This window comes from Populus alba, chromosome 7 (assembly GCF_005239225.2).
Source record: "Populus alba chromosome 7, ASM523922v2, whole genome shotgun sequence".
Taxonomy (NCBI): domain Eukaryota; kingdom Viridiplantae; phylum Streptophyta; class Magnoliopsida; order Malpighiales; family Salicaceae; genus Populus; species Populus alba.
The window spans coordinates 4,668,451-4,684,610 of record NC_133290.1 but is presented as its reverse complement, the minus strand read 5'-3'; the positions used below and the strand labels follow the sequence as shown (position 1 = coordinate 4,684,610).

Here is a 16,160-nt window from a genome sequence, read left to right as displayed (position 1 = left end):
ATAAATTTTTTTTTTCAATTTCATTCTTATTCAACTTTTTAATTTGTAAGATTTGTTCTTCATTATTTTAATAAACTTGAAAAAAATAAAATATTAATAAGTTAATTTTCAGCTTCATTTTTTAGGAGATAATCAAATAATGAAAAGTGTTTTAAAATTTATTTTACATCATACTACTAAACATCAAAAAATAATTCACTTTTTAAATTCAAAAAAAAATTATTTCCCGCAAACAAACTTAAACACATTGTAACTACAAAACTATACAAAGTTCATTATGTTTTTCACAGATAAAGGTACCTTTTTTAGATTAGAAAAAATAGAGATAAATATATATAAAAAATATAAACATGTTTAATTAAAAAAATAATAAAAACGTTAAAATAAATCTGCATAAAATATACCCTTTCCTTGGATTGCTTCTAGAGATGGCTCTAATTTTTTTTTATGAGAAGAACAGATCAAATTGCATGGAATAATTTATCTACCATACAATACTAATCTAATTCGTTTTAAAAACAAACTATTTCATCATTTATGAAACATAAAATTAACCATAAATTATTGTTAAAAAATCCAAATTTATACATATAATTCTAAAAATCATTCATAGGTTATAAAATGAAATTTTATCAATTACATTGAAAAATAAAATAAAAATAAAGATAAAGGTTGAAAAACGAAATCAAGTGACAATGTGAATGAACCCATCATTTACCCCAATCAAGTCACGTCAAGTTTTAATGAAAATCCAAAATTAGATTTAAATTTTAGCGAAATTATAATGCAGAGAAATTGACATCCTACCATTTATTTATTTTCTATCAAACAAATTAAAATGAAGTTTTAAATTTGTAAATATTTCTTTTTCTAAATATTGCATAAATAATATTTTGATTATTCATAAAAACAAATCAAGAAAAAAATTTAGCGAGCAACATGCCATCTGTTTATTTAAACAGTTGAGTGCCAAGCTTTTTATCTTATCTTTATTTATCTACTTTATTTCTCTTATTTCTTTATTTACTATTTTACTAGAATTATATCAAATTCATTTTTTTTCCCTTCTCAGTCATGTTTCTTTTTTTTTTCTTTTAGTTTTAATGTTCTCACACTTTTATTTTCTTAAAATACAAATTGATAAATTATATTTTTAAAGGTTTTTCAAGAAGCACACCTGCAAAAATATATTAATAATTATTTTCAAATTCAAACATAATGTAAATACTAAATAAGACAAATTAGAGAAATAACCCCATTAAGATTTTCTTGTTTATCGACACTCTAGTGCTTACGTTTTTTTTCTTTTCAGACAACTTTATTTTGAAGAACTGAATTAGGAAAAATCAGCAATGTGCTGTGGTTTCCTCGTTCTTTCTCGATTTTTGTTATCTTTTCTTGCACAGAGAACGGTCTTCGTCTTCTTCATCATGTGTTTCAAGAAGCCAACGCCGGTGATTCCGGCGAAAAGAGTTTCTGATTTTTCTCTATTTATCATCAATATGAGAAACAAGTAAAAAAAAAATATTCAGGACGAAGATGAAATTTCCAAGGAACAGAACATAATTTCGGGTAACAAATTTGGATGAAGACAGATTGGAAGGCCTTGGACATCAACAACAAAACATATAAGACTGATTCAAAATATAATTATGGTTGTTTTTTATATTTTTAAAAGAAATTTTAAAATTAATTTTAAAATACAAAAACAAATTGATACAAATAGTATAATCGTTACAATTTTAGTGTGTTTTTTACTTTTCTTTATTAATTTTTTTATCTTTTTTTTTTCTACTTTACAAATTACAAGAATGAGAAAAGAAAAACCAAAGAAATATACCCTTGAAAATAAACTCCAACAATAACACCAATTATATCATAAAAAAATATTATTACTACAAATCCAAATAAATGAAGTGGACACACAAAACTATCCAAAAATAAATGAGATCCAGCTCCTTTGAACGACTTATGCAGCTCACTATATTCATCATTTATGATTTTCCGTGTATCTTTACAACAATATTAATAATGTTATTATTACAATTTTAGTGTACTTTAAAGTTTTTTTTTTTCTCTTTATTGTAAATTATAATAGTCTATTATATAATTGAAATTGGTTACAAATTTTTCTAAATACTTTTTTTTTAAAATTATGTTATTTTATCAAAAAATATTTTCAATGCTAGAATAAAAGAACTCCAGTTGCCAGCAGGGGAGTGAAGAACAGATAAAAAAAACACAAAAAAAGACAGTATATTAATCATGCTCCATGACTGCAGGTCCTTGTGGAAACGTAAACATCCTTCAAAAAATCTTTAAGCATTATAGGATTTATCTTAGTATAACTAACCCAGATTACGTATATATACAGATACAACAAAAACAATTCAAAAGGACTAAATATCAGTTGAAGTTCAAAAGGCAAATCGTTGATTTACCACCAGAGCAGGGCGATTACCACCAAAAAACCTATAAAAAAGAAGAGATTTTTCAAAACATTATCAGCCCGCTGCCGTCGAGTAGCAGCTGGAGGGAACCGGTGTGAATGGTGGCCGTGAAAACCATGAAATCCATACGGAAATCCAGATGTTGTTCCATAGACAGTAGCATCTGGGTACCCTTGAAACTGGACATTAAAAAAAGACGGGAAATGAGACAGACCACCAAAAGCAGTTGAAAAAGTAAAGTTACCACTCCTTGCAGTGGCCGTCGGCATATATCCTCCCGCCATCCCGAACCCAAAATTGGGTGAATTATTTGCATCCGGAGGAGGGGCGGTTTCCGGCCTTTGTCCCGATGGGCGACTGGGAATATCAATCCCCGGATACGATTTAGATCGAGGGTCAGACTGTGTATTCCCTCTACCATAAAGAGGAACCAGTTTCTCCTCTTGTATGATGGCCTTGCAAACTGGGCATTCATGGGAATGCGAGTGGAGGTGTAACCATTGGTACAGACATGGCCAGCAATAGAGATGACCACAAAGAGTTACAATCGGGTCTCGAGCTAATTCGAAGCAAATATTGCATTCAAAATCACCAGCATCATTGCCATTATTGCTCGAGTAAGACGACCTTTCTGGGGGAACACTTGTCGATTCTGCAAATCCACTTTCCATCTCTTTATCCAAAAACTCTCAAAATCAACAGCCTGTAATCACATAACATCCTCAATTACCACCAGGATGATAATTTTCATGCTTCAAATCTAAAACCCAAAACACAAATAACCTCAAAAAAAAAAAAAAAAAAAAAAAAACACCCTGCAATCTTCATTTACAATTAATCAAAAACTAGAATTGACCCTATTCCACAAATCTAGCAGAAAACAACCTGATCAGGGTAAATTGACCCAGTACAATGAATCACAAGACAACCAAAAACTCACTATCTCATAAACATAAAACAATCAAAAAAATAAAAAAATGACCCGTTACAGTCGTAATTCAACATGTCAAAGCCATGAAAACCATAAAAAAGTTTACAACTTGATAAATCCCAGCATAAAACAGATCATGGTAAACATGTAAAAACAATCAACTAGAGACAAAAATACATTAAAATCCTCTAAAAACAACCCAAATCATACATAAACCACAAGCAATAAAACAGTCAAAGCAAAACTTCACTCACCGTGATCAAGAGAGAGAAGAAAAAACAGAGTTTTTTTTATAGTTTCCCTGTTCTTTTCTGGAGAATGAGGAGTCTTTGAGAGTTTAATATTATTGCTATTATATAATATTATTGCAATTATTAAAAGGGAAATAAAGAGAAGTTTGCCTGGAAGATTCTGAGGGGGGATGCCTAACCTTCCTGAGACTTTTCCTGGTAAGTGAAGAGAGGGATTTGTTTCGGGTGTGGTGTAACTGTATTTGCCTGATTCTATTCTAAAGGATCAAACGGTCACGAATTTAGAAAAGACTTGATCAAATCATTGAACCGCTTGATGTTTGTTTCTAGAGGTTTTGGATTGTGCCTTTTAATTGGATGGAGCTTGAGGCGAGCCTGTTAGCCGACATCCTGTCGGAGAGAACATGTAATATTCTAGCTAAGGCCCAAGAGAGCGGACTCCAATGGAGGAAAAGGAAGAAGTCAGAATTCAAGACAATGGGCCTGCTCTCATATATAAGAAAAAAAAAAAGTCAGAATTCAAGACAATAAAGTCGATGCCATTTTTTTCTTTCTCTCCAGTCTACTTTGCTCGGTCGGTCATTCCTTAACTAATGGGTTTTCTGTCTTTTGATGACAAGCATGAATAATATTGAAAAAGTATAGCTTAATCAATGAGGTTTATTCAAAAATTACTAATTTGAATAACATAAGTTTTAAAATTATTAAAAATTTATATAATTATTAATTTTAAAATATAGAGAACTTGTTTTTAACCTTGTAAACTGGCAATTTCTTTACTAATTATCAAGTGGCACCATGTTTATGGAGTGATATGATAACTCTGCTCTACGCAGCTGCTCTGTCCTTCCTTGAGGCATCGTCACTCTTCTCTGGCTCTTTTATCGCATCCTTCTTGCAAGTTCAAACAGCAGTACTGCTACATCCAAGATGTAGCAATTAGGTATAAAAACTTGCAAAAGTCACAGCTGCACGAAATTGATTATTAATTTATTAAATGCTCTTATATTTGACTTCTCTCCCGTCAATCACACTCAATTGGGTATAAAAACGAGAAAACAATCGTGATTCCTGCTGTATTTTAAATCAATTGACAACGACTGGCTTGTACGCAGTGGAAGTCTGCGCACAAAAATATTGAAACAAATTCCAGGCTCCATTTTTCGTGAAAAGAAGACAATGATTACAAGTAAACTGTCGGTGGTCTGTATGTAGAAATTAATATTTTAGATAGCACATTACTCAATTTTTTTTTTATATAAAAAAAAATGCTTTCTGATTGACTACAGAAACATTAAGAGTGTGTTTGGTATTGCGATAGCTGTTGTGGTTGTAGTTTAAAAAAAAATGTTTTATAAAAAGTACTTTTAGTTGAGGTTAGTTTGAAAAAATAGATATTTGGTTAAAATTGTGGTTAAAATTGAGGTTGAAAAAAAAGTAGTTTAATGTGTTTGGTTAAGAATGCTTTTGAAATTGAGATTATAAAATAATTTAAAAAATATATTAATATTGATAGTTTTTAAATTTAAATATTGTAAAATTAATTACTCCTATTACATCATGAAAAAATAATACTTTATATAAAATATTTTTTTATTATTTCATTAAACTATTTATAATTCTATTATGTACAAAATTCATTCGATAAAAACTACAAAATTGATATTACTGTGCGAGTGAATTTAATTCACTCTATACTAGTTTTTCGAGAAAAAAATATTTTTTTGTGAATGAATTTAACTCTCTAAACTATTTTTAAAAAAAAAAATTTAATACAATTAAAACATTAAAAAAAAACTGTGGACAATGCAAGTGAATTGCACTGTTCACGTGAACAGTGCAGTGAATTGCAATGTTCCTTGTTTTTTATAACCGGCAAAGAATGAAAAGCATGTTTTCATTGCTTTTCTTTTTCAACGTTTTAAACGCAAAAATTGTGTGGGTTCCATGAACAGTAAATCAATTTTTTTTAATTACCAAACGGCTGTGTGCTGCGTTTTAAATAAAACACAGTCGTAGCCGCATAAACAAACAGAGTCTAAAAATCCAACATTAAACTTACATTTAGTGATTGTAGACTACGTTTTGTGCTGGGAGAGAAACAGATATCGAAGAAGGGAAGAACAAGGACAAAAATAAAGAGTTTTACGTGTTTGGTAAACCTACATCCATGAGTGAAGAAAAGGAAGAAATTCTAACCCTAATCAGCACAAAGCACAACCAGCACAGTAGTCCGTGCATGGAGCCCAATTCTAGCTTTTTCTGCAATTTGGTGGAGACTCGAAGGAATATGGAGGTAGTTTTTAATTTAATAGAATTTCTCATATACTTAATTAGACTAGAAAAAGGATGGAAAAAAAATATTTCTTAGAAAGAATATACAGTCTTCAATGAAAACCAAAAAGGAAAAAAAGTACAAAACATTATTTAACATTTACAGTAAATAAGCCCTAAATTCAAACTTAGCGACATATTTATATTTCTCTTTTTCTCTTATATTTCTTATATGTTTTTAGACTATTTTAATTATCTCTAGTAACTGACACCTTGAACATGTGATAATATGTTAATGAAAAACTCTAGTACAGCTATAATAGAAATTTTGAGAATTAAATTGAAAAAAACTAAAGTTGGATGGACAAACTAAAACTTATATAAAATTCGAGGGACTATGGAAGGAAACTTGTCTGGTAAACAATGATATGAATAGTAAAATATAAGAGGATGAATAATATTTTACATAATAAAACACCGATATCTGTGAACACACGATCGATGATATGCAATCCGAAGATAATGAAAAGGTCTAGGATAACCATGACACAACTTGTAAGGATCAAGTTGAAGGAAACCAAAGTTGGATGGCCAAACTAAAACAAATATAAAATTCGAGGGACTAAGAAAGAAAATTTTCCCTAACAACACTGTGAATAGTGAAATGTGAAAGGAAAAAAAAAACTGTGTTTTACACGTTCTCATTTGGTTTTCCGTTAATTGTACTTCTTTTTTATTCAAAGTAGGTATGATTGTTAAGGAATGGCTATTTATCACGATAAATTATTTTTTTATTTATCAACAACAAAAATGAATTTTTAGACCTATTTTTTTTATTTTTCTTTTGCTTTTTTTTATTTTTTAAGTTTGGGAAATTAATATTGTTTTTCTTGTTTTCTAGTAAAAAAGCTAACAACTCACCAATTTAGAATCTATTTAAAAGTATAGTTGTGATTGATTTTTAAAATATTTTTTACTAAAAAATATATCAAGATAATAATTTTTTATTTTAAAAAAATTATTTTTATATCAACACATCAAAATAATCTAAAAATATCAAAAAAATTAATTTGAAATTAAAAAAAATTTAAAATTTTTTAATTATTTTTAAAAATATTTTTAAAATATAAAAATAAACATTATATTAGAACATTTATACATTTATACGAGACAGAACGAGTAAAACAAAACCACTGTACAAGTTCAATAGAAAAATTGAAATCCATCGACAATGCCCTCGTTTGGGAGCGTGGATAAATGAGTGTTGCTTAAAATTTAATATTTTTAAAAAACAATTATGTTTTTTTATATTTTTAAATTTTAAAAATTATATTTATTATTTTAATATAGTTTTAAAAATTTATTTTAAAAAAACACCAACCACTATAATTCCAAACCAAATAAAAATCAGATGGTCTTCGCTGTTGATTAAACAATTGCTCTATATATACCTAACGAGACACAGATTTTTATTAGCCTTAATTATTGTGCAATTCAATGCCAAAATTTATGATGGTACGGGTCCCTGCTATGACAAAATTTTGCCTTATTAAAGAAGGCAAAATTAGAATACAAAACGAAGCATTAGAGAGGCGATACAGATTTGACCACATTGTAGTAATTCTGTATGGTTTCCCAATAAAAAAAAAACATGGAAAAAGTTGCCTTATGCTATTTTTTTTTATTTATTAATATAAGTGTTCAGATCATTGTCTGCGTATCTTTACTAATCCTATAAATCTTAAAATTAATAACCATGTAAATTTTTAGTGGCCTTAAAATTTACGAAACTCAAATTAATAATTTCTAGAAAATAAATCTAAAACCTGATTATTTAAGTTATATTCTCTTCAATACTTGACACTAAATTTTAAACTTAATTATGTTGGTGTATTCCAGCTTCAAGATTATGAAAGGATAATGCAACGAAAATTGTGCTAATTTTTTTTTATTATTTCAACCCCACCCAATTTTATTTTATTTTTGTTTTTCAGAAAATATATGTTGGACCTTGAATTAAAAAAGGAAAAGTAACCCCTTTTTTTATTGTATTAGAATTAGAAAAGAAAAACAAAAACTAATTGTCCCATGTGTTTTAGTGTTTCAACTAGTATATTAGATCGCGCTCCACGAAGGTTATTATAATATTTGTTTTAAATGTAAAAAAAATATATTAGGAATATAAAAAATATTTTAAGCCTCTTGAGTCTGACAACCATATCAGACCAAAGTGAATTGAGTGTGGCAATCATGTCAGACCCAAGCAAACAACAAATAAATTAAGGACAATTGTGCATTTTAATTGTCAGAAGAGAGAGAAAAAAAAAACACAAACAGTCAATCTTTAACAACAATTCAACTAGGATATGTTTACATGCACTGCATCATGTGGAAAAGAACACGTCAACGCATCTATCTAGATGATGAATTATCAGATTTGACCGCCGAGAGATGTTTCATGCGCCTCTTTAATGGGGCAGGTACAACTCACTCACTAAGGCATGTGGAACATGTGTCAGAAGCTTCTTGAATAAAGAATAGAAAAGACAACGTAACAATACTAAAACGCTCCTATGATCTTCTTAATTAAACACCATACCCAGGTAAATTTTATTATTGCAATCCACACTAATATGTGTCTAAAACTAAAGTGAAAACCCTACCCCATTTAGCTATAGTGAATTCATTAATTTAAAAGGGTGTTTAAAAGTGTAGTTGCGGTTGTTTTTAAAAGTGTTTTTCGCTTAGAATTACATCAAAATAATGTTTTTTTATTTTTTAAAATTATTTTTTACATCAGCACATCAAAATGATTTGAAAACACCAAAAAAAAATTAATTTGAAGCAAATAAAAAATAAATAAAAATTTAAATTTTTTCAAAAGTTTTTAAAATGCAAAAATAAATAGACCCTCAAAGGAAAGAAAAATCTTCGTTAACCACCTAACCAATTCCTATAAAATTATAAATCATGTATTGAATAACTGGATTGATAAATAAGTCTCATAAATTAAATAATTAATATTTGCACAAGTAAATTAAAAAAATCTATGAAAAAAATCTATAAATAGTACAATAAATAAATTAATAGTAAGGGATTAAATATTATAAGAAAAGTTAAATTATGTGAAAAAAGCGTTGTAGCTTTCCTCATAAAATACTTACACATCTTTCTTTTTTTCTTTTTTTTTGTTATGATTTTTTTAAAAAATTATTTTTGTAGATTTTATTTTTTAATATTGAGATAGTGGAGAATTTAGCTTTGTAATTTTTTTTTTTATTTTGTGTTTCTATGAGATTAGTGTGGTTTTCGGATTTATTGAGGTAACTTAGATTACCCTAATTTTTGGATTTGATGGGGTTTTTTTTTTTTAAGAGTAACTAAATGATGTGAGGAAAGCACTGTAACTTTCCTCGTAAAAATATTGTGGATTGCTACAATATTTTTTTTATATTTGTTTTTTACAAATATTGTTTTTCTTCATTTCCTTTTCTTTTTGTTTTTTTATTATGATTTTTTTAAAATTATATTTATCGATTTTATTTTTTAAATATTGAGATAGCAAAAATTTAACTTTATAATTTTTTTTATTTTGTCTTTTTATAAGATTAGCGTGGTTTACCGGTTTGTCAAGGTAACCCAGGTCGCCCCAGTTTATGGATTTGGTAGGGTTTTGTTTTTTAATTAAACTTGGCTTTTTAATAGTCTATTTTGTTTTCTCATATTGTTTTTTAAAAAAAGATTTTAGAGAAAAATCATGTTATTAAACTTTATAAAGTAACAAAAATTAAAGGATGTGGGGGAAACTACCATTTAACCAACACTCATTACATTGTAGATTACAATAGTAATCCATAATGTTTTGCTTTCTTTTTTCTTTTTGAATCTTTGTTTATATATATATATATATATATATATATATATATATACACACACGAGATTAATGTTGTTTACGGGTTTACCAAGATAACCCAAGTTGCCTTAGTTTACGAGTTTGATGGGTTGTCTTTTTTTTTTTTTTTTTAATTGAACTTAATTTTTTTATAGTCTATTTTTTCTTATATAGTTAGAAAAATAATTTTAGAGAAAAGTCATGGTACTAAACTTTATAAAGTAACAAAAATTAAATGGTGTGAGGAAATCATTATTCACCTACACACATTGTACTATGAATGAGAATAGTAACCGACGATGTTTTGCTTTCTTTCCTTTTTCTTTATGTTTATGAATTTTTGTCATGATTTTTTTTCTAAATTTATTGTTTTTGATTTTATCTTTTAATATTGGAATATTTGAGATTTAGATTTCATAATTTTTTTTTCCTTTTATTTTACCTTTCTACAAGATTAGCGTGGTTTTCTGGTCGTTAAGATAACCTGGGTTGCCTTGGTTTACAAGTTTGGTAGAATATATTTTATTGTTATTATTGAACTTGACTTTTTTATCATCTATTTTTTTTTCTCATGTATTTAAAATTTTTTTAAGAAAAAAGCTATATTATTAAACTTTATAAAGTTTATGGACCTATTCACAAGTTTGACTGGTTGACTTGGTTCACAAGTCTGACAAGTTTAACTTTTTAAATTAGTTTTTTTTCACCTTTAGATACTAGGTTAATTAAGAATTAAGTTTTATAATTGATTTTATTTCGCCTTTAATGAGATTATCATGATCTAAAAAAATCTTGGTATTAGGTTGGTGTTTGATTTTGCAATCATTTAATTTTTTTTTATCATGTAGTTAAATAAAAAATAGATTAAAAAAACTTATAATCTCATTGAAGTCTATAACTCAGTTCACAGATTTGTCGTACTAGATTGACTTACCTGATTTACAAGTTTAACAAGTTTACACACCGATATGATATGCGTTTTGTTTTGTCTTTGGTATTTTAATTTTTTTAATATATTTCTTTTTATTTCATTATTTAATATTAGATTTGTTAGGAAATGGATTGCATTATTGATTTTTGCTTGCTTTCTAGGGATAATTGTCTTAAATAATTGTCTACTTTTAGGTTCTTGTTCAATTTTATGAGCATTTATTTTTATCATATAAATAAATAAATAAATAAATAAAGTTATTTAACCCAGTAGAGTTAATGATCCGGATCATCGTGGAGGGGGGCAAGATCAATCAAATCTGCTATCATCTCAATATTTCTGAAGAAAAATAATTATCTTGAAGTTTTTTTTTTAAAATTAAATCATGTTTTTATTGATCTTCAAGATTATATTTGAACATATAAAATTAATTAATTTAAGTTGAAATAGCTCTTACATACTTTTAGTTTAAAATTTGAGTTAGATAAAAAATTGAATAATTAAGATTTTAAAATTAACGGTTAGATTTAATAATCCTATTAAAATTGTTTCTATATTTTTTATATATTTTGATCTGCGACGTAGCGGTTAAGAATATATTAGCAAATCTGTCATAAATGTTCATCCGATCAAGGATCCTGTACTTGTAGTTTTGTACACGTGCAGTAGTATACAATAGAAATTCATCAGCGCAAACATCTGATTTTTTCTCCAAGTCTTCCTGTCCACCATTCATTCTAACCAACAACTCATATTATTTTAAATCCTCGTCTACCTTCCCCATCAAAAGCACGTTCTCTCTCTAAAAGAAAAGACCCCCAAAATATCACAAAAGCTGTATGACCGAACCAAAAAACCAACCACAACAACGGTGGTGCTCCTCCTCTCCAAACCCTCACCTCCACCTTCCAATCCTCCTCCACCACCAGTAATCTCCATGATCACTCAAACACTAATCTACTACCTCTCCCAACACCCCTCTATAGTTACTTTCCGATGGAGCCACATCCAATCATGGGGCTCCACTTGGTCTTTTCTCTTGACCTCCATAGCCTTTTATCTGACGTTTTGCGCATTAGTCCATCTTTTCTTACAAATCTTTATTAAACGTGGCCGTACTGTCCCTCTCGGTCCAATCCCAGCCGCGTACAGCCTCTTTATGGCCTTAATCTCCGCCGTCATTTTCTCCGGGATCCTCCTCTCAACCGCAGCTGAGATCCAAGAAACGCGGTGGTTTTGGCGCAGATCAAAAACCCCGTTTCAATGGCTTCTTTGTTTCCCTCTGGGAACTCGTCCTTCAGGCCGTGTCTTTTTCTGGTCCTACATGTACTACTTGTCACGATATCTCCATATGTTCCGAACCTTTTTCACAATCCTGAGGTTACGCAAGCTGGTTTCTTTCCAGCTTGTCAACAACTCTATACTGACCTTCATGTCGTTTTTATGGCTTGAATTCTCCCAATCCTTTCAAGTGCTGGCGATTCTAATAGCAACTTTGGTGTACTCTATTATTTACGGATACAGATTCTGGACAGCGGTTGGTTTGCCATGTGCTTGTTTTCCTTTTGTTCTGAATTGCCAGATTGTGCTGTTGGGATGCAATGTTGCTTGCCATGTTGGGGTGCTTTCGCTGCATTTTATGAAAGGTGGGTGTAATGGGATTGGGGCATGGTGGTTCAATTCCGTGCTCAATGGAGCTATCTTGTTCCTGTTTTTGAACTTCTATGTCAAGATGTATTTGGGGAAGAGGAAGGAGGTAATAAGCGAGGCCATGGAGGAGGCAGAGATGATGAAAGTCAAAGACAAATAAGCGATTTGAATGGTATAGTCTTTTTGGTCACTGTAATTTGGACGAGGAGAAGCACACACCCTCTTCAGAGGGGGGAAAATAAGACAACTGTATAGCATATATGCTAGGTAAAGTAGGGTTTTTTTTTTCTTGGTGTTTATAAAAATCATGTATACTATTAGAGGTTTATTTTATTTTATTTTATGAAATCAAGTTTTCGGGATAATCTAGATGAATGGATGGAATTCGACATGTTTGTTAAAACCAATACTAGTTGAAATCACGTTGTGCAAAAGATAATTTCTTTGTCTTGCTAGTTTATCATTGCAAGTTCCTGTTTTTGTTTGTATGCAGGAAAGTAGAAAGCTCCGATTTTTTTTATTTTTTTTTAATTATTCCCTCATCTCTCTTTCTTGAAAATCGTCCTTAGTTCTTCGCTAGTTCACAAATTCATTTTTTATTCCATGAAAAAAAGGCTTGAATCTTATACGGTGGGATGGAGTCACTTACATTTTCTTTTTTTATTTGATTGTGTTTTTGAAGTCTTTTTATTTTTTTTTTATTTTTCTATATTCTCTCTATTTATTTAATATTTTTTTATTTGATGTTACCATTTTAAATAGCGCAATCTGTAAAAATATCTTGCTTGCAATATGTGCAATTTTTTTTTTTTTTTTTAATTGTGTTATTTTCACTGATATTAAAAAAAAAGGTACAAAAAACCAAAAAAAATCACCTTGTGCTGAGATTGCCACCAAATTAAAGCACGGTAATTACTGTAACCTTTAATTAGTGACATAACCATCCATCAAAGCTAATGAGCTGGAGCTTCATTATCATTGGTAGGAACGTTGTCAAAAAACAGGTAAATTTGATAACGATGGAGACGATGAACTGATAACTTTGAATTTGCAAAGAATCATTTGATAGTCGAAAAGGTATATGCTGACTTGCCCAACAAAGCAGGTGACTGCTGATTTTGGAATCTAACAAATATCTCTTTTCTCTTCGCCTTTGGAGACTGCAACGATGGAATCTTTCAGTCCACGTTGATTTTCTGCAGTCAAAAAAGATGAGCGACGGTGACAGAGATGCTTGCTGTAGAGCTTTAATGCTCCGACACCTGGTTTCCACCGCCACTGACCCAGATATTCTTCAGACCAGTCCTTCCCGTTTCAAGTTCCAATTTGCAAACTTCTCAATTTTAGCTTATCAAGAAACTTCGTTAAACACCTCTCTTTTGATCTCTTGTATACCATGGATGATTCCATCTTATGTGATTTTAAAAGCTCAAAATAAGAAATTCTCCAATTTTATGAATAGGGCATTTCCATTAACAGAGGGAGAAAGACATCATAATTCTTGATTAATCGCAAATAATAACGTTTAATTAATTATTTGCAAGACCTTTGGTGGTGGTCAATTATGGATGATAAGTTTTTCTTCTTCAGGGAAAAAAAAAACATTACCAAGAAGATGTGATCAAAGCAGAAAGTAGGCCCACCATTAGAGTATGTGTGGAAAGCAAGTTAAACTTTTAGTCACATCTACATACTTGTTTTGTCCTGACATAAAAAAATTCCGATTTTCACTGATCATGGGACCCCGGGATTAATTTTTCTTCTTCTTCATTAAGGAGATGCACTAGCACCAGTGAGAGAGACCGTTTACCAGTAATTAATAAAAGTTGATTGAACTGCTGCTATGAATTGTACTTTTCTGCTCATCGAATGATGAAAAACTTTACTTTTAATGTTCATGAGTTTTTTTAGAATTATAAAAAATTTATATAATTATTAATTTTAGATTTCATGATATCAAAATTCTTAAAATATTTATAAGCTGGCTGAACATCTATAGTTTTTTTTTTTTTTTAAATAAAAACCCTTTCTCTTGAAAATATTTACTGTTTCTTCTCCGCTTATAAAATAAAATTGCAATAACAACGGATTCTTAAATGGGGAAAAAAAAAGCAAGGATAAATTTTAATTTACAATCCTTAGATTTACGAGGTTCGAAAACTTTTCAAGAATTCACGTTTTATAGGATGTTGAACTTATCTTATACTCGAACTATCCTTTTAATTTCTAATCATATAATATTTCATTTTTCTTTCAGAGTTATTGTTCAAAATCTGATAGCAGATATTAATGAAGATTTGGAGGTCCAATTACCTTTGAATAAGATGCTGTCATATTGAATAATTAGTTAATCAATTAGTTATAATAATTTTATTTATTTTTCTAAATCAATATGATTTATAACTAATACATGTAAAAGATCATATTTAATGGAGATGTGGGCTTTGCGATGCTTAAATAAATATTTTTTTAGAGAGAGAAAATACAATAATATCCTGGAGATAGATGCTCTAAAAATATATATGCAGTAGAGAATAAAGATTGTGAACCTTTATTCTGAATGTCGCATTGTGTATTTATAACTCATGAAACCTTTTCTTTTGTGGAGAGAAGGAATTGGAGTGTAATTTTATTTTTGTGATATTTTAAGTTATATTATAAGCTATATTTCACTTATTTTATCAAGCTAAAAGATAGTGACATGAGTGGCTATGAAAAACTTTAATGCATCTAATGGTCTTGTTGAAGCATAAACTTATTTAATTAAACCTATTAGTTGAGAAATAATTCCTTTATGATTTTATATGAACATATATAGAATTGATGGTGATAGACTCAATTATCTTTTGGGTCACCAGACCCAACATGCTTCGGCTAGGCACATTACCAAGCCCATCCGTGGCTGGGTTTGGCAAACGCCATACCTAAAGCGCTTGGGCAAGGCACACTATTAAGGGTATCTATGGTTGGGTTTGGCAAGCATCATACCTAAAGTGTATGGGCTAGGCATACTTCCAAGCCTAATCGTGGATGAGTCTGGCATTGGCCATACCCTAGGTGCCCAGGACTTAGCACACTACCAAGTCTAATCATGGATGGGTAAGACTAGCGCCAAACCCAGTGCGCCTAAGTCTTGGTACACTGTCAAGGTCAATCATGGCTGAGTTTGGCAACATGTCTTCACTAGGGCGTGTTTTTGTTCTAGAAAATTTATACCGATAAGTTTTTCTTAATTCAATGTTGTTTGGTAAAGATATAGTAATAAAATCTTGGTTTATCATTATTAATAATAATAATAAATAAATAAATGATCATGGTAACTACACTTTAGTGGATGGCTCTTAAGCCTATGACAACGCTGGGAAAGCTACATGCTCTCACTCTCTAAAAAAACTTATAATCACTTAGAAATTTCTAGGTTCAACCTTTTTGGAAACACTTAGAAATTTGTTTAGATGATGGTAATGATATCCTTAATCTCTTAGAATTTTTCTAAATATAGATTCTTGGTATTTTATGCCTGAAAGAATCTTTTTCAATTTAAATGCATATTTTGTCTCACTTTCACCCCTTTTTATATGAAAACAATTCATCTCTCTACTTGAAATAGCAAATTAATTAAAGTTTTTGTATGTTATTATATCGCAAAGACTGGGGGAGCTAATGATAAACAAATATTTCATTAGTATATGTTTACCAAAACACCAGGCCAAGAAAAACATATAAGTATAAATTTTCTGGAACACAAACATGTGTTAGTGAAGGCGTGTTGGGTCTGATA

At 29.6% G+C, this 16,160-nt stretch overlaps 2 protein-coding genes across 4 annotated transcripts; one reads left to right on the top strand and one right to left on the bottom strand.

Annotated features, from left to right (window-relative positions):
* Positions 1 to 2,231: 2,231 nt before the first annotated feature.
* Positions 2,232 to 4,075, bottom strand: LOC118063245 (uncharacterized). 3 transcript variants are annotated; one of them, XM_035077236.2, is made up of 2 exons: positions 3,783 to 4,075; positions 2,232 to 3,153 (listed from the first exon to the last, which is right to left on the bottom strand). In XM_035077236.2, exon 2 carries the CDS (start codon positions 3,119 to 3,121, stop codon positions 2,438 to 2,440), a length of 684 nt encoding a protein of 227 aa, XP_034933127.1. In that variant the 5' UTR covers positions 3,122 to 3,153; positions 3,783 to 4,075; the 3' UTR covers positions 2,232 to 2,437. The 3 variants fall into 3 exon arrangements, with proteins under 3 accessions (XP_034933127.1, XP_034933128.1, XP_034933126.1); XM_035077237.2 differs by having other exon boundaries at positions 3,812 to 4,075; XM_035077235.2 differs by having other exon boundaries at positions 3,636 to 3,805.
* Positions 4,076 to 11,428: 7,353 nt separating this feature from the next.
* On the top strand, positions 11,429 to 12,744 carry LOC118063246 (fatty acid elongase 3-like). The gene has a single exon (XM_035077239.2). It carries the CDS (start codon positions 11,667 to 11,669, stop codon positions 12,537 to 12,539), a length of 873 nt encoding a protein of 290 aa, XP_034933130.1. The 5' UTR covers positions 11,429 to 11,666; the 3' UTR covers positions 12,540 to 12,744.
* The last annotated feature ends 3,416 nt before the right edge of the window (positions 12,745 to 16,160 follow it).

Coding starts and splice junctions, on each gene's coding strand:
- LOC118063245 (XM_035077236.2), bottom strand. CDS start 3,121: ATGGAAAGTGGATTTGCAGAATCGACAAGTGTTCCCCCAGAAAGGTCG.
- LOC118063246 (XM_035077239.2), top strand. CDS start 11,667: ATGATCACTCAAACACTAATCTACTACCTCTCCCAACACCCCTCTATA.